Source organism: Sceloporus occidentalis, unplaced genomic scaffold, assembly GCF_023333645.1.
Source record: "Sceloporus occidentalis isolate IW3139 unplaced genomic scaffold, rSceOcc1.0.p SCAF_110, whole genome shotgun sequence".
NCBI classification, from domain to species: domain Eukaryota; kingdom Metazoa; phylum Chordata; class Lepidosauria; order Squamata; family Phrynosomatidae; genus Sceloporus; species Sceloporus occidentalis.
The window spans coordinates 2,298,590-2,323,180 of NW_028317090.1; the positions used below are offsets into that span (position 1 = coordinate 2,298,590).

General features: G+C 38.4%; 1 protein-coding gene across 1 annotated transcript in view; it reads left to right on the top strand.

Annotated features, from left to right (window-relative positions):
* The first annotated feature begins 214 nt into the window (after positions 1–214).
* The window catches only part of LOC149283183 (triple functional domain protein-like), a 136,618-nt gene continuing 112,241 nt past the window's right edge, over positions 215–24,591 (top strand). Inside the window, exon 1 of the mRNA XM_089497907.1 lies at positions 215–368. Coding sequence (XP_089354033.1) covers positions 215–368 — 154 coding nt within the window. The remainder of the gene's footprint in view (positions 369–24,591) is intronic.

Consider the following 24,591-nt stretch of genomic DNA (forward strand, 5'->3'; position numbering starts at 1 on the left):
GTGGATTTATATATGTAATCTTTAGTCCAAGCCTCGTTAACGTTGGCCCACCGTATACCGAGGAGCCACGTTGGGTGACCGCAAGCAGCCGCAATCCCCAGGACAAAGGGGGGCAGAGAGTGTGAGATTGGAAGGACGCTGAGCGGATCAGGTTCATTTGCAGCTGCTGCCGGGGTTCAGAGGATCTGGACCCTTCCTCACCTCCCCCTACAACATGAGCAGCTCCAGCAGCGCCAACACCGGCACCACCGCTACGAGCGGCAGCGGCAGCAATGCAACAGCCGCTGGGAGCAGCGGAGGCAACGCCGGGGAGGGGGCGGAGGAGACAGCCAAGGACTCGGCAGACATAGTTGCCTTCTATAGATCCGGTGAGCATACACAGGAGGGGTTCGTATGGGCTGGGATCGTGGCGTGGGCAATAAGTCTGTGCTTTGCACTCGCCGCCAGGGTTCGGTGCGGACGTGATTTAATGGCTTGGGTAATATGGCTTGGGTAATATGTCACGAAGGGCCTCTGGATTCGTGATTTGCTACACGTTTTGGCTTCTTCAGATCTTGAAATCATTTTTTATCCTTTGTAGGGGTTGATGGCGAGGCGTATGGTAGTGTAAGGGGAGGGGGGAAGATTTGAGGCTCCCTTTGCTTTGGAGGTGGCAGCAGGGTAGCTGTTCGGGTGACAGGTCCCCGAGTGGGTGTGGATGAGGTGTCCTGTGGCTGTATGTTCACACAGCTCCTGGTGGGACTGTATTGGGTAAAGGTGAATGTGTCAGCTCCCAGTTATACAGAATGATGTCATGGATTAGGCCACAGAGATTGTGCTGTGGGAATGGGCCAAATCCCACAATATGAATAAAGAGACCCACCTATTAGCAGCGCATGGAATACAGAAGAACCCTGGCTTCTGAGGGCATGATGTTAATAGGGATGTTTCCAACTATTTGGTCTAGAATTATATCCCATTGTTTCTGATGTCTGATAAAACGCTCGTTCTATAGGCCTAATGTTTTGCCAGTTTGTCTTGAGTACATATTTTTGCGTTTAATAGTAATATCAGATGCTTTTTGCATTCATTCTGAAACATCAGAGTTAGCTTCGTTGTTAGAAAACGATGACTTTTTAGTATTTTCTGTCATTTCAATCATTAACTGGCCTTTGCTCTTAGCCATCTCTCCCTCTCTATCCTAAGGATGGGGGAGGTGTGGCGGTGTTTTTTTGTATGTTGACATGGGTATCCTTGAACTGATGATCAATAATAATGCATAATGTTATTCCCTGCGCGGACACCACACAGAATTAGCAATTGGGTTGGGGGAGAAGCCTAAAAGTCAATATAGCTTTTAATCTTCCATGTCACACAGAAAGGCCTTCCTGCTCCATCATAATAGACTCTGGAGATATGTATTCTTGTTTTGTTTCTTTGATCATTGTTGCGTTTAAAATGTGTCTCCTTGCGTGTAGCTGGCATGATATACCAGTCAGGTTGTGCCTGAGATGTGTGGTTTTGGGCCTCTTGTGACTTTTCAGCAAAATCTCCTGAAGGGTAGTGCCAGGAAACATGTTGGTCCTGAAAAACCTAGGCTCCGCCAGTCTTCATTCAGAGCACAAGTTTATCATCATGTAGTCTTGGCAGTTGAAACCATCATATCAAACATCTTTGGAAACTTCACTAGTTGAGATGAGATTTTGTACCCAAAATAATTTTTTCATAATAAACTATAATAGATTTTTATAGATTGTCCAAAATATATGATGGCTGTCAGGGAGAGTGGGCAGCATGTATACGTGGTCTCAGAGCACATTTCTTGATGGCTACCCAAGCCCTTTTGGTAGAGAAGTAGGAAGCTTCAGATTACAATGTCATTTTATCATTTACTAGCCTTTTGGCATGCAGAATATGTACGTTTCTTGGGTCACGGGTGTTGTGTAATGTGTTGGCCTTCTGAATTCATGGCTCCATCACTTCTGTTGAATTGTACAGCTATTGGTAAACAAATGTTTGCCCTATTGCTCTTCCAAATACATCTGATGTCACGTTCCTATTTTCTTTTCTCCTGAAAGCTTTACATTGAATCCATTTGTTTCTCCCCACATGGACAAACTAAGAAGGTTTAAGTCTTGTAAACATCCCAAAGTTATACAAACCTTTACAGGTGTTTGTATAACATACCCACAATAAATTCATTGCCTGTAAACATTTGGTTCTGTGTGTGTCTGTAACGCTATTTAAACGTTTGTAACATTTGTTTCCAGGCCACCTGAACTCTAAAGGACCATTTTGCATCTTTTTTTTTTTTTTAAATTAAAGCAATAATTTGAGGCCTGTCATTTCAGTGCAGGGTCTGTAAGGATCGTTCTTGAGTCTTTGAGCTTAATGGTTTTCTCTAATGACAATGCATTGTTGTTACACCACCAGATTGTCTTTGGATTTGGGCTATTGTGTTTGGATTGTTACCATTGCCATTCATCATATAAATGGATATGTTATACCATATAGTGTATGTGTGTGTGTGTGTGTGTATATAATATATTTATATATATATAACATACACACCATTTATGATTCACTAATCGGGTAATTCAAACATGATTATAATTTAGTTCATTTTTACATGTAGTGTAGTGGCATTTGCAGTGCTATGAAAGCTAACGTTAATTCACACGGTGATCTTACTTACATGACCTAATTTAGTTTCATGCTAGAGGTTCATGGGTTGCCTTGGATTGTTTGTGCTGTACTGGCATGTAGGTCAGTGATTTCATATGTAAACCCTTTGGTTTGTTCTTTAAAGGAGAGTTTGTTGTTTCTGCTTCCTTGTAACTCTTATGAAGGACCAATGCTAGTAAGTTTCTCTAGCAAGAATGGCAGAGATGGTCATATGTAATACATAGTTCAATGGCTGAGGATACTATAACTGTATATGTATTATACAAGCCCTATCTGCTGCAGAAGCTCACTGGGTTGGGACTTTCGTAATGTATAATAAAGTCCGAGTTAACCACAACTCTCCCTATAGTTAATTGACTGGTGACACCTTTGATCGTACTAATCAAATGATTTGCAACCAAAGACACATTTCAATTTAATGTAGTAATGTTAAGGTGTGTAGTGCGTGTATAAAGCTAGGAAACCTTTAAAAAAAAAAAAAAAGCCATTTCCTCTCTTTTTCTGTGTCATGCTAGGTAATGCGGTGTTGTCTTCGTGCGTAGACTAATTTTATAGTGTCGGCTACCTTTCTTCTGCTGATTTGGTTTAGTCTTGCATTACATGAATGTGCGTGTGCATGAGGGCTCCTTGTTGATAAGGGCTGGTTCTCACTCTTTTTTTTAAATTAAAGTGACTACACTATGCCATTCATGTAGATGTTTTTTGTGTGTTTAATTTGGCATTTTTGTCCTAGATATTGTGAATGTGTTTAGAGCACTTTATTTTTGAAGATCAATCAATGTAACAGGGATGGCATTTTACTGTAGTGTGCTCAAATGCTTCTGAAATAGGTATAAGTTGGGGGGATGGGTCAAAATTCCTCTTAGGTATCACATTTCTTTCGCCTCGCCATCTTGCCTTTGAATCGGAAGTGAGGACCTAAACAGTGTCACCACTCTTAAGTGACCTGTCCTTTGAAAATTAAAAAACATTTGGTATAGCAGGTCTTTTTACTATGTCTGAACTAAAGTAAACCAAGTATATACTGGGGTTATACTGTATTTTTCCTGTTTTTAGGCTTGTTCATGTTGGGTTGGCTAAGTAGCCCATTGTTTGCATTGATTTGTTCCAGCAGCCTCCCATCGTGAAACTAAGACGTACAGGCCAAGCCATTTGAATTTAATTTTCCATGGAAAAATGACAAATCTTAGTTAATGGATATGTGTGAATTGTTTAATGGTAACCACTACCACAATATCACACTATTATTGTATATTTTATTTTTTCCCTTATGTACATGCGCCCCACTTTTTGTTGATTAACCACTACAGTTGTGTCTGGACAAACCTCACAATATAAAGTAGGCCTGGCTTCTGAAGTTTTAGTTATGACACTTTATTATTTCTGCTTTTTCACGTTGACTTCTATGGGTCATTCAATTTATCAAGCCTCATAGTATAGTTGTGTGTTGTTAGTATAGCCAATCAAGAGATTGCGGAGTATGTGATTGCATTCCTGGTCATGTGTTTTATTATTATTATTATTATCTTTTAAATATAGCGCCAACAATTTACGCAGCGGTTAACACAATACATATATTCAAGGGGTATGACAAGACGAATCTTGAGGTAATATGACTCTTTAGCAAAAAAGTGTATTTGTCACCTTTCCAAATCATGTACGTTATACACCAGTGTAGTAAAATCAATTATGTATTGGTGTATACAAATATATATTATAACGATCACGATTTGTTTTTGTTTGTTTTTTCTCTCCCTATTAAGTTATTCTTCCTTTTTGTTAAGTGGTTTGATGGAATCTGATTGAAGGCACAATAAAGCCTTATTTGTATATTTTTTTTTCAGGCAGTACTTAGGGTAATTAAGATAAGGTGCACTCCTTATGTTGCTATAAGTGATCTGCGCATCACGAGGACACTGCTGAGCTAGATAGATTTTACTGAAATGATTAGCTGTCAGATTTCTAATTTATTCATTTTTTACATGTGTTCTTTTAAACTGCTTATCTCAAATGATTTACACTGATTGCAAAAGAAAAGGCTCACAATATAGGCAGTGCAATAAATATAACTATGCTAAAAGATGTGAGGGTCCCTTTTTAATTTCCATGTAGTGTATTTGTGTTGGTGAGGGGGGGGGCCGTATAGCATTATTGTACACTAAAGTGATTGCACAGTGCTTTAAGGCAACCCCTATCAAGTACATGTCCTTTCTAGAAGTCTGAAATGTGTAAGTGCCGTAGTTTGGATGGATATGCAAGTCTTCTTTTCCGCCTATCCCTTTAAAAAATATTTTATCGTTGAGACTGTTAAGACTCAGTAAGTCACAGTATAGTTATGGAAGCATGAAGGTCATTGTGGCCACTTGCTCATTGACTGTTGAGTGTATTAGAATATGAAGTGTAATACACAGATATCCGTTAAACACAAATGTATGCAGCACATGGGCCATAAAAGTACTTAACAATGTAAATCAATTTCGTTTTTATTGTATAATGATAATTATCTAGGCAGATTCTCAGGCAATCCACCAACATGTTCCATTGGTTTTAGATGGTCATAATGCCAAATGTCTCCTTATTTCATTTAGCATTTCTATATGGCTGTTGCCTTCTCCTTGATTCTGTGTTCCCTATCCCAGAATTTGCTTGAAACTTCTGCCACTTCCTTTTTTTGTTGTGCAGCTTTGTCTTTGAACTTTCATCAAGTCATCCATCAAGTGTTTTCTGCAATTAAGATGAATGTAGATGCGTCATCTAACGAGTAACCCAGCTTTACGCACTGACGCTTTGTAGTTGGTACCATCTACCATTGTAGCTTTTATAGCTCATGTGTAACTACCCGGTATATTCACACCATTCTTTTATAAATTGGGTATATAAATCTGCGAACCTGCTTCATAAACTGTGTCTATACTGAGTAAATAATCTGAAGAGTGATTGAGATTAGGGGTAGTATATAAGATATAAAACCTTGAAATGATTGCATGTTTTGTTGGAAAATGGTGCATAACTCATACAGAGGTGACGTGCGGTTGAAGTTTTTATCTTCAGCCAATAGGATTGCTTGGGAGGTGAAGCACTCGCTGAGGATAACAGTATTTTAAATGAATAAATAAAGTTTCATTAATACATTGATGGGCAAAGAATGATTCCTGCTCAGCAGGGAAGTCCCATAGAAAATATTTTTCCCTTGTTCATAAAATATAGTGCTGTCTCCAGTAATGTAGGTTAGTATTGTCAGAAACAATTAAGAAAAAATGCCCTGGAGGCTGCCATTGTTGTCAGCCATGTGATATTTTGGGTGACTTTTCCTGCTTAAACACCACACTGATCTGATTCTTTATGGCAATGCTAATGACGTCTCTTCCTGTATAGACATCCATGAGTCAGAGTGTTCAGTTAGATGATTAAGGCTGTGTGATAGAGTCGGGGTTTTAGTCAAGTAGACTGGACTACAATAACAGAATTATTACACATACAAATGGCTTATGTGCCACGGACAGAAAGTACAAAAACTAGAAATCTTTCCAAAAAAAAAAGGAAATTTTAATTTAATAGCCTGATACGGAGTATGTTTTATGTGACGCTGTGGTGTTGTGATGTAAAATTCCAATAATAATTCACATAAATGAAAGTGATCATTACAATGAGGCAGCTGTTTGTACAGCAACATACGTTAGTATTTTTAATTATACAACGTTTCAGCAAAATGATTTAGGCATCCAAAAATATCCTTGCAAAATTTTTAGTGCATTTTATTTTTAATCTGTTCTATAGCATGCTTATTTGTTTTTGGTGGAAACTATATCGGTGCTTTACCCTGATACATCAGGCGTGATTTTAGTTGTATCCTCCGGGAGGCTTGCTGCATTAATTAACACAGCAATGATGTGACATCATACCCACCAAGAGAACGTGTGCCAGAGGCAATCTGTTGTTGCTTATGCTGCTTGAATCCACTCCCCACCATCCATTCTCCTCCTATTTCGTTTCTCCACTCTTTCCCTGCAGAAAAAAAATGTCCAACAGTGACTCATCCAGTAGCAGCTACAGCAGCAGAAGGAGCCAGTTGAAGCTCTGCGTCCTTTCCTTGCTTTGAATGATTACAATAAGGCGTTCTGAAGCGCACGGATTGTTTACAGGCAGATCATTGTATGTTACAATCAACACAAAAGTGAACCGTATATAGCTAAGCAGCAGCCTGGATTTGTTAAGGGAGTGACTGCCATGTTTTTGTATGTTTGTGTATAAATCTTCCATAAATATCATTCTGTACGCGGACTTTAAGGAAAATGCAGACTCACCGCTGGAAAGATGAAGGGGAATCAACACTAGGTCTGTTTATATTTCTTGCATGTGTTAATGCATTGGCTTTATTTTACATAGATCTGTAAAGGGCAACGTATTGAAACGAAACATACTGAGTAGCCATAGGATTTTATTTTTCTTGTTAACCATCTCAGTGCGATGTTGCAGAACTACATCTATAATCTGTTCTTGTTGTTCTCTTCTGTATACATTTTTCTAAATTCACGATTGACTTATTATTTGGGGCTACATATGCATATTAGTCCTCCTTAAAGATGATTCATAGGAAGCGCGTTTAATTAATTGGTGTTTATCTTACGAAAATGCGTGCGCGGTGATTGAAAGTAACGAGTCTGTAGCTATAAGCAAACACATGGATCTCCCAGAACAGGCTTCTTACATACTGCTTTGTATGAGGAGAGATTTTTTTTTTTGGTGCGTGCTTTACATACATCACACAGGGATCCCCAAGATTAGAAACACAACATGCAGGGCTAGCAGTATTGGATGGAACCCGTAGGATACCTGAGGCATAAGATAAAGCAGTCTTGTGTCGCAGTGAAATCACTCAAACCTAAGCTTGGTTATTTAGCTCAGGTTTGTAGTTATTTAGTGAGCGTTTTCTGACATTAACATGTGAGATGTCCATGATTTTATATAATGTGGAAAATATCCACTTAACTAAACACGCTTTTGAGATAATTTGGAGCGATTTAAGTTAACCTTAGCTTAGTACCCACTTGGGCGCAACAAAAATATAGAATATTAAAAAAGTTAAAGCCACAACTTGCAAATAATTAATAATTTATAACAATATAGATCCATACATATGATGTATGAATCACAGCATTTATTATGTTTTCACATCTGTATAACATAACTCAAAATACTCATTCCATCTAATAGCGTAAATTCTAAAACTAAAGACAGAGTCTGTGCAAGATGCCCAATGTTTTCAGTGGCTACCTTTCTCAAGGGATGGATCTCAAAAGTAGGCTCACCAGCATATCAGCCAGTGACATATTCCTGCTGATTGGACTATTTCATTGGTTGCTATAGTAACAGGACCACTTTTTTGAGCCTTTCACAAGGATTACTTTTTGTACATAACCCTGTGGGTAAACTTATTTCAAAGCAAGGGCTGGTGATAAAGCGACCTTTGCACTTTAAGGACAGCAGCCCCCTAATGACCCATTTCATACTTCTACTTCTTACTTGTTGTATAGCATGTAACATTTGAATTTACATATAAGGAAATGCATTGCGGTGGCTACTTTGAAACAAGCCCGGACTGGCCATCTGGCGCACCAGGCAAATAACCAGTGCTTGAGCGGCAAAATGGGGTGCTGCAGTGTATGGCTGGCAGCTGAATGTGCCCAGCAGTACACTGCGTTTTTATGCCGCCAAAATGCATTTCCTTATACGTAAATTAAAATGTTACATGCTATACTGGTTATACAACATGTAAGAAGTAGGACTATGAAATAGAAGTATGATGGCTGCTGTACTGGATGATTTATGTGAGCCTTAATCTGTGTGATCTCTTCTAAAATTGTAGTTGCGTAGTAGTATTTCATTCTTAAAATATGCAGCTAGTTATGTGTATTTGCAAACCAGAATTTCTGTAGTATAGTTGGAAAAATCTAATGTAATGACAGGAATTTAAAAGGGAGAAAAAAAAATAGTGTCAAACCTTGGCAAGTTTCCATGGATAAACTTTTTACCTCCTGGGATAATCTGGCTGTTGTGCCACGCAAAATGCAGTGGGTGGTTACTTCCTATTCCAGAATGGGCTGAAGGCAACATTTCAAAATGACTTAACATTTTGGCACGTCAGGCAATTCTTGTTCTTTGAGGCCTCCGGCCTGAATTAATAGAATAAACGTCAAGAGTACAGTGTTTTTCTGTGACTGCACAGGTTAGTGATTACTTGCGTTTGCCACTTAATGATGTTGGTACCAAGAAAATGGGATTTTATTCTTAAAAACAATATATAGCAAACTAAGTCTTTTGTTTCTCTTAATTCTAAAAGTTCAAGCAATGCTAGGTTGATAAACTGCAACCGTTTTATTTATGAATTTTGAAGAAACACAATGCACTAAGTATTTGTTTAAAATTATTTGTAGAGTTAGAGATCTTGTGTACCATTTAAAGTAAAACATTGCTTTGAAATGGATGCAATACAGAGAAAATAACTAATCACTATTTAACCAGTTATTAAGAAATAAGTTGTATTTTTGATTTGTAACAATGTTCATTAAGTAGACAAAGCCTAACTTTACTATGTACACATTGTTTTATGTGATGGAAATGTATGTAAATGTTACTTGTGACGGGTACACCTGCTCTGGTGTATGTAACTAAATAATTCCTAATACTGTTGAAAAAGGCCAAACTCTTGCCTAGTTCATCATTTGTCAGTAAGTTGTCATATCATAAAGTAGATACTGATATTTAGGTATCGCATTAGGTTTCTCCCAGCATGCACCTGATCTACTCTTCTGCATTTACTTTTTGAAGGAAGAGGAAGTATCCCTTACACCTTTAGCTCCATGTGGTTTGCGGTTGAAACTATTATTAAAAATGAAAGAGACAATTAAAACTTTAGCTATTCTTATCTTCATTTAGGCATTCGTGTGCTGTCGCTGCAACACAGTAAAAACATTTACGCTTTGTGAAATCTACTTTTGACTTGATTTGAGGTCTGATTATAAGACGACCTTGATTATAAGACGAGGGGGATTTTTCAGAGCATTTGCTCTGGAAAAAACCTCGTCTTATAATCGAGCAAATACAGTATATGATGCTCTAGCAAGCCAATTATTGTTTCTTTGTAAGGGCTAAGCTGTAAGGCATCTCTGGACAGAAGTGAGTACAGATCTCATTGTGTCTGTCAGTAAACCTGTATCGTATGCATTTAACTGAAAGTTTTTGGCCCCAAGAAGTCTGAACCCAACGAAAAGGATTAAGGTCAAGTATTTGCAGACCTTGGTAAATAGGCAGGCGTGGTTTGGTCCGGTCTGCCTACTTTAAAACTAAAGTTGTTGAAGAATAGCTTGGATGGTCTTGTATAAAGTATATAAAATGAGGGATGTTTCTGGAAAGTCAAACTGGATGATACGGGCAAGTATGTGATGTGGACAAAGGCACCGGCAGATGTAGATGGCTATATCTGCAAGTCAAAGGGAAAGAGTCTAATACATATGGGAGAATTCTTGTGTTTGCAAGGGGACATACTCAGCCATCATAGGTGCATATTATGGGTGGAGAGTCCCTTTTAAGTGTGCTTAACACTGCCATGCCTGTGTATGTATTTACATGCACTGCTTAGTATAGTTAATTAATGTGTTCCATGGCTGAGGAAATCCCTGTAATCTTGTAGTCATAGGCATTTAATTCGCATTCTGCAAAACAAAATTGTTTGCTGTCCATCATGAGTTGTTGCTCTGGTAATAGTGTTAGTTCACTAAACTTAGAATGGTCTTTCTGGAACAGACAGATTGAATTGGATTAACTATAAATCCTACTATGGTTGGTACTGCATACCTGATGTCTGCCACATAAAGCCAATGGGCTGTGCGCCGAATGTAATAAAAATAAAAAAATAAATAAAAACATTGAGTTGCTTAGCAGAACTGACCACTCTATATTCATATTTCCCACAGCAGTTTCCACTACTAGGTTAGGTACCTGGCTGATATTTTACTGGGAGGCTGGAAAGAATATTTTAGAGATTTAGCCACTACGATGCAAATCGTAGAAATCTCCTGCAAATTGGGTCACAGAGAAATCCTGGAGATGGATTATGATGAACATGATTTTAGGGCATCAGGCACACATTTCTATATGGTTATCAATGTCGTATTGATCGTGATGATCGTAAATCTTACCTTGTGTCCACCTTGGGCACATGCCTTTCATCAAACAGGTTGCGTGCCTGAAATCTGTTGTGTTCTTCCTAAACAATATTAGAAAATTATCAGACAAGGCTCCATCTAGCTGTGGCAACACATTTCTAATAGCTGCCCTTAAACCAGTTTTTTGCTTCTTGTCAGTTTTTTTCCTCTTGATTATATTGATAAATTTATGCGAGAAATACCCTAGGAAGCCAAGTAAAACTAAATCTCCTTAACGCCTCGTGGTCGTGGACTGCCCTGAAGAGTCCTGCAAAGGTCCAAAATACTAGTTTGCTAAAAAACATTCACTATTTTTTTCACTAGAGTGTCACTATTTCTTACAGATGTTTTCTAATTCTGTTTGGTGAGTAAATTGTTAGGCCTTTTCAAGAGGCTAAGCATGATTTCTGTACATTTTCCTTCAGAGAGGTATTAAATATTATATTTTTTATACAATTGAATGAAGGATCTCAGTTTTTTTTCTTGGCTTGTGTTAAAGTATAAATGGATCTATTATGCAAATAGCAAATTGCTGTACAGTAATTTTCACGCTATTACCTGTTTTTTCTGTCTTTCAAGTACTTACCTGAGAACAATAGATATTCAAACACTGGGGTAGCTATGCAGTTCATGCTTCCTGCTGAGCATTCCATAGATTGAAACCCTAAACACATCTGGAATATGAGATACTGTACCATATGACATATGCCGTCCCCCCATTTGTGCATCTGAGGCCGTGGGTACAGAATAAAGACACATATGTACGTTTTCCCACAATTTAGTGCTTCACAATTATAGCTTGGTGAGCTAGCACAGGCTTTCGTCTTGTCTTTTCTAGTATCCATCACACATGGCTTGGCTCATTCACAGTTCATGGAGCCAAGTCTTTGCATCTGATTCCTTGCCTTGTACTGCGCAGGTGCTGGCTTGTCCACAGTTATAAAAAATGTGTGCGTATTAAGCTTGATGATGATTTTTTTTTTTTTTTTTTACAGTTTGTTGGTTTTAAAACCAAAGTATTTCAAAATTGATTAATGGAAAACTCCTAAATCACAGCAATATTGCTATCCACATTTTATTTCCCCCATTTTTTGTTATTATTGAAGTCTCCAGTTTCTACTACTGTATTTTTTTTTTTTAAGACAAAATTTAATCAGAATTTTTGAGTACATATGGTTCTTTTGAAAACGTGCTCTTGTACATGTTTTTTTCAAATTTCCTATATGTATTATTAGTATCCAGCAAGTGTTTTACCCCCCCCCCCAAAAAACCCCTAAAAGCTTGATTCTTGGGCCATAAGGGGATACTGGTTAATGTGCTTTTTTGGGTGGGGTGGAAGCTTGCAGGAGCTGAATGTTTCAAATCTTCTCCCTGTCAATAAATCTGAAGTGTCTCTCCATAATGCTTAGTGGTATTTAATAGGGCCTTAGCCGTGATTGCAGAATCTAGTGTCTCTAATGTACTTCCTTTTTAAGCATTCATGGGATACACATAAGACAAGGCTGAGCACAAGACCGTGGTTTAGCTTTTGCTACAGCTAGAAATGAACAGAGTTGGTGAGCTTCTGGTTTTATGAATCTAACGCTTTTCTTTTCCCTGGAACGTTGAGGGAACATCACATTTTTCCTAAGAATTTTTGCAGCTCAAAATTTCCTTTTTTTTTCCCCCCTCATACTGAAAAGTCCCAGTTTTATAAATGATGTGATGAGTGTCTTCCAGTTGTTTTATTTTTATAGCGACACTACTACTGACTAAGCATATAAGGCTGTGACATGAATGTCATCCCATCAGTCAATAAAGTGCTTTTATCAACTCCATATGTTACCCCCTCAGGGGCAGAATGACAAATAGCTGTGTTTCTTTTTGAATTATGGCCAATGGAGTTCTTTCTTTCTTTCATTGTGGAAAATTTCACTAAATAGATCATTGGAATAGTTAGGTTTTGTGATTACAGTTCCAATGTTTCTTCACATTATCCCTAAAAGAAATGGAAGATAGTCCATTGTCTGTTTTGTTAGCAGGGGAATTTTCAGGCGCAATCTCCTTTCAACTCGCTATTCCTTATAAAGAGCCACTCCACCAAGTTATCTTCCATTATGGTGAGGGGACTGAAGAAATTTCACTGATTTGAATGTATTATAAACGGTCAGTGAACGCACTAGTGAAACTTCATTTTATATCCATGTAAATTCACTGGCTAACGCTTACTTTACTGGGGTTTTCCCCCTAAACATTTTTTGTATACTATTTAATCTAATAAGATTAAACCCATCCACCAAAGCATTTACCTGACACAGAAGAGACGGCCATGCTGCAGCAGCAGGCCTCCTCATCCTTGGTCTGAGAATTGTTTCCACGAGTGTGCATGGGCCTCTAAACAGACCATCCCAGGGCCAATGCCGAAGTGACTATATCACACGCAACGACGTGTGTTCAGCCAAACATATCCCACACGACGTGGGGAAGGAGACAAATGCATATGGGGCATTCGGAAACCTCCTGTGCATTCGCAAAGCAGAAAACATTCAAAATTTTAAGGCACCATACAGATATCATACATTAAAGTGGATATGGTGGTTGGGTTGTCCCTTTAAGGTTGATTACACTGTGGTACTGTGCATTGTTGGATCTGTAAAGTATGTATTGAGCAGGTGGTCTCATGAAAACAGGGCTTATTTCCATGTCACCCCTCCAGTGTTTTATTCTGATACATAATCCAAACTTATTGCTGCTGTTGACTAAGACACTGTGTACCAACCAGAGAGTCATCCAAAAGAAGAACGAGAGTTTGTCTGCTAAGGCCGATATGAACAATGTTCTATTTAAGTTGAAGCCCTCTCTAGCCCCCACTTAGTGATAGGTTGGCTGAATCTTTCGTTTCGTACATGACTAAGTATGACTAGAGTAGTGAATCAGTATTTGTCAGCTCCCTGCATTTGGCTGCGCTTCTGTAATATTTTTATTCATGCTGATGCGTAGAAGAGTGAGTCTTTGTATCCCTCAGTGTGAAGCAAATAGAGTTAGAGATCACAGTGTGGTTCTGTATGGAATCTCCTCGATCAAATCATGTAATCCCTAATGATTTATTTACAAACAGCCTGAAATCCATGATGTCCTGCTGGTGGACTGTGTATCCACATTAAAAGGGTGAAAATCTGGGTTTTTATAACCAACAAGTAAATATGTAAATATATACACAATCAATAGAAACACAAACAATATTCTAGGAGTAATCAGAGACAGATGAAGATTCTAATGGGTCCAATACAAGATATTAAATCAGGTCCCCAGATGCTTGCACTGTTCCACGCAGTGCTTTAGCTTGTATGACTTGTAATGTATGTTGTAGCTAGTGGCAAGGTTGCCAGCTTGGCCAGGGACGGGACCCTTGGGAGTAACTAAGAGTTCCCCGACGAGGCTACGAGAAAATTAAAAACTTTAGCCTTTCTGGAATTGTGTATGAGCCAAAATGCTTGCCCATCTTGCGTTAAGAGCTATTCTTTAAAGGTAGTAAGCTAGCTTCCCGAGTCGTGTATCTATTTTCTGTTTTTAAATAGGAAACAAGCCCTCTTTCTGATGCTGGCATATTAAAATGTAGATTTGAAGTGACACTTGGATCTTGGGTTCCTGAGGCTAGGCCTGAGAGATGAGAAGTGATGCCACTGATTGATGGAGCTCTTGCAGTAATCAGATCATGGCAGCTCAATCATTGCATTCTTTACTCATTAAACCTTTCACATGTTTGGCCTAATTTGACATGCTGTGGCCGAGATATCTTTATGAAGGTTGTATGCATTAAAAATGTGTGAATGAGCAGAACAGAATGTATTCATGAACATATGCCAATATGAGCGTTTTTAAAAAACAATCCTGCTTGGAATCTGCTAAAATTTATGTCGCTTCACACTTTTGTATATGCCTTTCAACAAAGTTTAGGATTGGAGTTGTATAGAGTGTGTGTGTAAATTATATATATATATATATATATATATATATATATAATCGTACACACATTGCACTATATACATCAGTTTTGTTGTTTGATGATAATGTGCCAGTAATTGGTATCCACCCACCAAGCTATCTTTGCTTTTCTACGTGGCTAGTTAGTGGGAACGCCATAAACCTTGCACTACACCTAGAATTTGGTGAGTTAAAGGTCACTTGTGGAAACATACTGAGCTGCGATATAGTTTTACCTGCCAACTTCTTTTTATGTGTATCCTTATATTTACTGAGTGTAAATATTGTGTCTCGCCCTTTTACTTTATCTGTTGTACCCTGATACAGCAAGGCCAGTAATTTCCCACCCAGATGGAGCAGTGCTTTGCATATTACTTTAAAGGAGTGGTTTATGTTTCACAATTTATGTAATTTTCCTCTTTGCTTCCTTTTTTCTATGAAAAATTGGGTCTATGGAAATCTGTCCTCCATAGTTCCTTTCAGCCGACACCACATGTTCGTTAAAATAACTAATTTTAATATTTTGTATTCTTAGCACTTTAAGAGATTTATTTTTATTATATGTGAAATACACATTGTCAAAACTGCTAACTTTAAGATATATTTGAAAATATACTAGAGGGCTATCTGTAAGGACCGTACATTTTATAATAATAGAGACGTCCAAAAACATTGCCTCTTTTAAGTCAATTTTCATGCACCTAATATATCATGTTTGAAAAAAGGCATTTAATCCATGTTTGAAAATAAATGTACCGGTATTTGTTTTTGCCGTTGAAAAATAACTATTTTGACTGAAACATTTTCTAGCATTGACTAACCTGCAAGTTCAGTATTGGGCAGTTGAAAATTCAAAACTATATTTTGTGAACACCACATGTCGTTAAAATGTTGCTATTTTGAGATTCTACTTTGTAATTTTATTGGCCAAGACATTTTTGTTGTCTTTGGAGTCAAAGGTTGCATGATCAGAAGAGAGCCAACTCAGAAAGAGCAAACTCTATTTACCTAAAATTCCTCCTGTATGAAAGAGAAATGTTATGGCAGGAAGGACACAATTGAATGAAGTCCTTGCAAATGATTTAGCGTTAACTGGTTGGCTCAAAAAGTTCAGCGAAAAACTATTGCATGGTTGTGTTAAAAATATTGTTGTAAAATGTTTTAAAATGCCACATACACTTTGATACGATTCCATTTGTTTACTGCACTTGTGGATAAAGATGAACTTGCAGACTTCTTTGTTTAAACTTAAGGGATTCTTAACGTCTTATCTTTACCAGTTAACACTGTCAGTCCAAGCTGATCACTCTGGGCTGGGAGCTACAGTTTCCATGATGCTCTTCCAGTATTAATAGTCCACAACAGCTGGGGTGCCATAGGTTACCTATCACAGATCGATGCATCTTGATTTTTCATTGCGTATTTAACCTTTTCTATTATTTTAATCATACTACAGTCTGGAATTCTTTCCCACCATGCCAAATATCACACCAGCCATGTTCTGGTGTAACTCCTTCAGCAATATATATAATTGCTTTTTGTTGTACAGTAGGTCGACATACAGTGTGCTAAAATATACCGTCTGCATGCACACTTTTTTTTTATAACTCGTTTTAATTGTGTGTGTATATACCATGAATAAAATGTTTTACTACCACGTGAGATTTAAATAAACCTATTTACCACACAAATCATTGTAGTGTACTTATGGTATGTTTACAAGGTCTATTATTCCTCTATATAGCTGGACAGCATGTTATATTATTGAACCAGAATAGGTGGCGCTTGTATAGGCCGAGAAAACCTATTATGTTCTGTAAAGCTAGCCTGAGCACTGTTTGGATAACACACAATTGGTGCTCGGTGAGCTCATTTCATATTGTGACACAAACGCAGCATAATGCAGGACAAAAGAAATATTATTGGTCTGGAGTAACTTGGCAACTGCCCTGTTGGACATGGAAAATTTCTATCTCATTTCATCAATCTGGTGAAGGTTATTTATAGCATAACAGGTATGCACTCGGTTTTTAAAATCGTACAGATGGCTACAACTACGTAGGTGTCCATAGCCTGTCAAACAGGCCATCTGGATCAAAAGGCATGTAGAATAAATCTCTGCACCCACGTCTCATTTATTTCATCTATAGTTCACATCTAAATTCAAACTTGCTGATTTCTGATCTGTGTATATTAGAGAAGGCTTTAGAGACGGATGCTCTTCCTGTATTGGTTGGTAATAACGGTAATTCCTCTGGAGCAGCATTCAAAAGCATGCAAAGGCTAGCTCGTGAACTTGCTGGTACACTTATTTCCGTATGAACAAGTTATACCAATTAAAGTCCTGATTATCCTTCTGATCTTAACTGGAATTTCCCACTAGTCTGTTGTGAGTTTACCTAAAATGTTTTGTTGTAGACAATAATTGGTTGCAGTTTTAGCTAAATCATTTTGATTTTATTATTTTAATTCTCATTTTGAGGTAAAAAGGCAAAGTTGGTTTACTAGTGGTTTATGTATTAAGTGTCGTACCTAAAACAGCATAATTCAAGTAGGTATTGATTGTCACAATTCATTAATAAGCCCATGACTTGTTTTCTCTACCTGCAATAATGGAACACAAGTTATTTAAAAAGCACTTGGTGATGTATACATTTTATATTGAGGTTAGATACCCCGTTTTGTAATGATTTTGATTATTTTTTTTTTTATATACTGTTACTCATGACTATGACTCAGACCCACCATGCCAGGCGTCTAATTGAATTGCTACCCAATGTAATGCTCACTACTTATGCTATAATTATACTATTATCCAGTGATTACTAAATTGCAAAGTTGTAGTCCAAGGACAGAATAGCTTTTAAGCGATCATTAACTAGTAGTCTTCTTTGTTTTATTTAAACGAATTGAGTCTTGTATAGCGTGTGCATATATATGGAACATATCTTCTGCATTTCTCCTTGTGTTTACCCTGAGCTATCTACATATACCAGACACACACTGTGTCTCCCGCTACTGTTTCTTCATTGCGTCTGTGCCACTTATGTATCTGTTCCTGTTTGAACCCAAACAACCAAACTGAACCAGTAAACCATTTACAGAAAAGAATGAGACTGTATCTGCTACTGATAACAAGTGTAATAAAGTAAATGGCACATACGCTCCGTGTGTCCACACTTGGTCACTTTGTCTGCGGTATTCGAGTACTTATTATGCTACATGCAGTTTAATGACTTTTAATTGAGTTACATGTTATCATATGTAGAATTTAAGTATGCATAATTTTGTAATCAAGACTAGCTCAACAGCATTGAGATAATGACAAAATCATAAAAATGCAGGGATTTGATCTCATGATTGTTAAAGATTTAAACCAGCCAAGTAAAGATACGTTTGGGCAGAAGTCACGTGAAAGACATTTTCCAGAGGTTGTAATGCAGCTTCATGTTTTTAGGTAGCTTGAGTCATTTGGACCAATACATTAATTTAATCCATTTAACACACAAACACTTTATTGCACTGTATTGTATGCAACAATACACACCATGCAGTCTACAAAAACATGTATCAGGATTAGGCCGTGTGATAATAAGAATATCCTTCTAAAAGACTGCTTGGGTATGCTTGCATACTTTGCAGTAGTTAGGCCTGTTCATTGGATATTCCGTTGAGGCAGAGATTGTGTTGGTTCAACCTGACATTGAGCTGTGGAAGAGTTCTACTGCCTGCATGTCTCAGAAGGATTAGTTGTTTTCTGGGTTGTTGCTTCAGCTGGCATTCCTGTTGCAGCTGTCAATGGCCCTCAGAGATGTGTGTATAATGTATAATATATATATATATATATATATATATATATATATATACCATTTCTTTTTTTAAGTGGATTTGTGAACACAACGTGTAGTCATTTGCAGCATTAACAACTTCTACGCTGTGAAATCCACTGGTGTGGCCCAAATATTCTGATATTTTTTTCTTGTTTTATTATACATTTAAGTTTAGGTTTCCTTTCAAGAAACTATCACAAACTGGTATCAAGTTTGCTTTAGACAGGCACAAGGAAGAGACCATAGTCTCCAAGGAAATAAAAGAGTACATTTGGCAGTCTTATACTTAGTAAAGCTAAACTGGCAGGTACCAGCAAATACAACTAGTGGTACACATTTTATGCAAAATTATATATTTCTAAAACCAATTATTATATTATATTGCTTGCACAAACCAATGAAGTGAACAGCTGTTCATTTGTGGCTGGTGTGTGATCTTGAAATATAAAGTCTTGTATTGATAACCTAGTGTGGCATGAAATTGGCAGGAACATCACTGTTTTTTTATCACAGGGCAAGTGATCTATATTCCTCCATACAGAATCTCATCAGATTTTGAGGTGGACTCTCTTCTTAAGTTCTCCCAACAGTTTTCTATGGGGTTCAAGTCAGGGGGTTGGGATGGGCATGGTAGGACCTTGATGTTGTGGTCCAATGTTGAATCTTGATGTTTGTGTTGATTTTGATGTATGTTTTGGATCACTGTCCTGCTGGGACTTCTTAATTATTGCCCTTGTGGTGGAAATGGGCTGTTTCAATACGTTTGCTATTTTCAAATATCCACTTTCCATTTTACTGCACAGCTATATTCCTTGGTCTTACTCATTGTGATGAATGACTAAGGGAATTGCCCAATGTGTTACCTAATATTTATACCCCTGTTGAACAATTTCCTATTCCTAGTCACCCGGGTATACTAAAATTTAAATATTAATTTAGAAAGAAAAAGAAATGACAACTATAGACAAAAAAGAGAAAGTTTTATTAGTAAATATTCACATGTACATTTTTTTTCATATTTAATAAAAACTATGATTAAGAAAAATGAATTTCTTGTTTTTATTTACTTTTATTTGCCAACCTGCCACCCAGTTATGCACATCTGCCCCATGGCTTGCTTCTCTGCGCCCCCCCCCCCCCGATATGCCTTATACCCCCCTCTCCGACTTACCGGTGCATCCCGATACTTCCCCCGTGCTCCAGACTCCCTGGTGTGTAGTGGTGGCAGCCGGTGGATGTTTGCGCGATGTGCAACCACAACATCTGCTGCTACCTGGGACTTCCGCAAGGACTTCTATGACTGAACACCGGAAGGTCATGAAAGTGTTGGGCATCGGCAGTGGAGATTGTCTGCACGCATCGTGCAGACGTTCACCGGCTGTCAGAAAGGAGGATCAAGGTCTCCTGCAGCGCTGCGGGGATCTGGATCTTAGTCTTGTAGTCAGACCTATTTGAGGTCCGATCATAAGAAGACCTCGCATATAAGGCAAGGGTGTTTTTCAAAACATTTGCTCTAAAAAAAAAAAAAAAGTCTTGGAGCAAGTATGGTACCTCAAAAATATCTTCTCATATTAATTAATTGGGGTGCCAATAATTGTCACATTTAAATTTCACAGTTTAAAAAAAAATAATAATAATTTGAATAAACTTTGGTTTGCAATTGTTTGATATCCATTAGAGCAGAATATGACTTATGCTTGTGTATTTTTTTAATTAAAGGGTTAAACCATAGACAATTTCACACCCGGCTTTGCTCAAAGGTGCCCCAATGTTAGGGCAGAGCAGTGTATGTATGTATATGTGTGTATGTATGTGTATATAATATATATATATATACACACACGTCTATACTGAGTATTCGGTATCTTTAAAGCTCATTGTTCTATACAAGTGTAGTTGCTACAATTGCATCTAAATTACAGAAAATAGATGATGTCTTAGTACGAAAGGTCGCTGTTGCACAATAGGAATAGAGCTATGATGTGAACAAGTCTTTTATTTGTATCAATATTATGTGTCAGTCCATTAAAAAGAACCATTTTATTCTAAGTGTATTCAGTTTAAGAAATCAATGGTCTTTTTAATATGGATACAATATAGTCACTGTATTGGTGTAGTTGTGCATTGCGTGTTATATTCACTTGTATATTTTTTGTTAGTTGCGTTAGTGTGACCGTGTTATTATTGCTATACATGTTTCTTTGTGATATGCACAAAGAAACAGTGAATCTGGAAATGAAGATGTCTTTATTGTATGCCATTATTCCCTCAGCCTACATAATGTACAGCATGTTTTTAAAGATAAGTGGAAGCTATTTGCAATGTATCTTATTAGCTATTATAACGGCTTTCCTGGTATTCTTTTTATTATACCCATGAAATTACATGACCAAATCTACAACTGGTAGCTACCTATGAATATGTGACCTGCAGCACTCGAGGCAGGGGCATAAGTAGAAACCATGGAGCCCTGATGAGAAAAATTGCCCTGTGCCCCCCAACTTAAAAAGGTAGTCTGTGCTATCATTGCCCCCACACAACTGGTCTTTGCCCCCCCCCCACTTTCAACATATGTAATACACTTACACAATTACATACAAGCGTACATCCATACATATATATAAACCATATTGGCCCAATTATAGGCTGTACTTTTTTCCCCCCTACTTTAATTCTTTTAAGTGGGGTTGCTGCCTATAATCAGTGGGTTTAGCACAGGGATGCGCAAGTCGTATCGCCCGGAGCTGCAGGTGTTTTTCTTTTCTTTATCATTTAGCCCTGTTGCGGGTAAGCAGCAGGTTTAGGATCCAGATCCCCCCGCAGCACTACAGGGGACCTGGATCCTCCTCTCTGGCAGCTGGTGGGCGTCTGTGCGATGCAGACAACCCCTGGTGCTGCCAGCACTTCCGCCGAGGCTTCTATGACGGAGCGCCAGCGTGACATAACCTTCCAGTGCTCCGTCAAAGAAGCCGCGGTGGAACTACCGGCCAGCAGCAGAGGCTGCCTGAGCGCATCACGCAGACGTTAACCTCAGCTGCTGCCGGCACTTCCAGAAGTGGCAGATGTCCACTGGCTGTCCCCGCTAGACACCATGGAGTCTGGGGATGTATTGGTAAGTCTGGGGAGGGTGGCATAAAGCATATTAGAGGGCAGAGTGGTATATCTGGGGGCACAGTGGCATATCTATAAGGTGCATTATGAATTAAGGGGGAGGACTGTTAAAATGGCTATTGGTTTTCCAATTTTCTGTTTGTATATAACCTATGCTGAATAACTTCATAATAGATACCACAAATATATATATATATATATATATATATATATATATATATATATATACATGTATTCCTGTTCATTAGATAAAATACTGCTTTACCATTCCACTTGTGTATTTTTTCTCTAAAACTATTTTTTTCTTTAAAATAGCACCAAACTTTAAGGGTGCGGCCTATAATCGAGCCAATACGTGTGTGTGTGTGTGTGTGTGTGTGTATATATATTTGGTATCTATTATACAGTTTGTCAGCATATGTTATATACAAACAGAAAACTAATACACGTTATATATATATATATATATATATATATATATATATATATATATATATATATATATATATATTACACACACATACATACATGCCGCCTCCGCTTACCTTTCACCACTCCTGCAGCTTTCCCTCTGTGACCCAAATACGTTCCTGTCTCTCCGGTTCAAAATAGTTTGGAAAGGGCCCTTCCGACCTGGATAGGTGCGGTCCAGAGCATCGGGGCCCTTTTTGAACCGATACGAGGAGACAAAAATTTGTCGCCGGGGAGGCACGGGCTCCCTAGAGGTATGGGCCCAGTCGCATCTGCGACCCCTGTAGTTACGCCAGTGACTCAAGGCATTATATTTCCAGCCACCAAAACTTTTTTTTACCTGGTCTTAAGCTTTGATAGTATGATATATATACTGCTCTACCTCTTTACTTGTCTAAACATGAGTGTTGCATTTTTTTTTATTTTTTTTTACTTTGTGTTTTTATTGTATGAAACAGTCAAGTCAGTTTCCTGACATAACTGATAACATCAGCACAGCCATTTACAACATATTTTATGGTTGAATAATGTCTGTTTAGTCAGCAAAATGATGGTATCTCTAAACGAATAGAACGGAATCAGACATCAGGCTTCAAGGGTACAAGTACTGTATGCTAAGAGTTTTAGCAACCTTTGTAACAATAGTCCGTGGCAAGAAAACCATCTATGTGTTCTTAAATATGCAATGTATTTCACATATGACTGCTCCCAAATATAGTATGGTTTGTAATATTTGCTATGTGTGAGTAATTCTGCGGAATTGTGGATTTTGTGGAAGTTCATGGGCTTTAGATATAGTTAGGCACATTTTATTCACAACAGCAGTTAAGATATAAGAGAATGCACAACTTTTTTATTTTATGTTGACCAGAAAGCTATTTAACAATTTTATGTCTACTTCACACTTAAATGGATTGTACAAGTTGGACTCCTAATGTGATTTATTTATAATCTGTCCCTTCATAGTGCTATTTCCCTGATATTTCGTGAGAAAACCTGTGGGTGGTTTGAAGACTGTCAAAGCAAAGTATGGGTAACCTGAAGACTGTGATAAGAACTTCTTCAAATGAATGCCATGTAGTTCAAGTCGATGTACCGACACTGATGCATCTGGGTAGCTACAAAACGACAGATGACTCGAAAGAAATGTGGATGAGCATATGTGACAATCTGTCAGTGTCCTGCCACATTCCTGTAAAACATACTGTTCCAGATGTCAAACTCATTATTCTATGCTTACTCCATGGGACAAAAAAATTTCTTCCTGGAGAATGATGTCCCACCTCTGAGTGGATTTAATGTAGAAATAAAATTAACAGACCCATGGGTAAAATTGGTAACCTGTCAACGCCATCGACACACGATCCTGGGGTTTGTGAAAGCTCAATAGCAGGATGGGGGCTTCAACTAAATTCAAAAGAAACAAACAAAATGGGGTCATGGATACTAATTTTATTCCATGTTTTGCACCACACGAGTTTTCATCTGTTTGCAGACTAAACATTGCATTAAAGGACAGGCTACCACACCCTAGTAACCTATTAGTGTTGTATTCTATACTACTACAGTTTCTGTGGACTAAGTGCATAGCATTATGCTTAGAACACAAGCAACAACAAAGGTCTCTGTTAGAGGTATTGCGTTATGCAGGAAAGGTCGGTTTTTGACATTGTCTGATCCATCCCATCCATTGTCTGACCCATACTTGGGGCCTAACATGCTCTGGATAAGGGCTGAAACAACGAATCGATAATAATCGATAATAATCGATAACGGAAATCGTTGTCGACGATTTCCGTTATCGATTAATCGAGTGATCGATTAGTTGTTGGAGAACTCGGCTTGTTTTACCTCCTCCGCGAGCGTTTCCCGGCTTCTGCTACGCGCGCTGCAGTCTCCGCCTTCTTTGAGCTACGTGACGCGCTTCAATGTTGGTCTGCCGTTCGAATAAAGTTTTCGACTTCTTGAAGATTGGAAGTGGAACGAGTCCATAGCTGAGGTAAGTGATTCTCTATGTGTGAATGCCTATGTGTCAGAGTGTCAGAGTGGGAGACTGGGTGCAGGGCTGGGTGTGAGTGGGGATGCAGGGCAGGGCAGAGTGGGAGACTGGGTTCAGGGCAGAGTGGGAGACTGGGTTCAGGGCAGAGTGGGAGACTGGGTTCAGGGCAGAGTGGGAGACTGGGTTCAGGGCAGAGTGGTAGACTGGGTGCAGGGTGGGGGTGGGTGCAGGGCATGAGTGTGGGTGCAGGGCAGGGTGCAGAGCAGAGTGGGAGACTGGGTGCAGGGCAGGGTGGGGGTGCAGGGCAGAGTGGGAGTGTGGGTGCAGGGCAGAATGGGAGGCTGGGTGC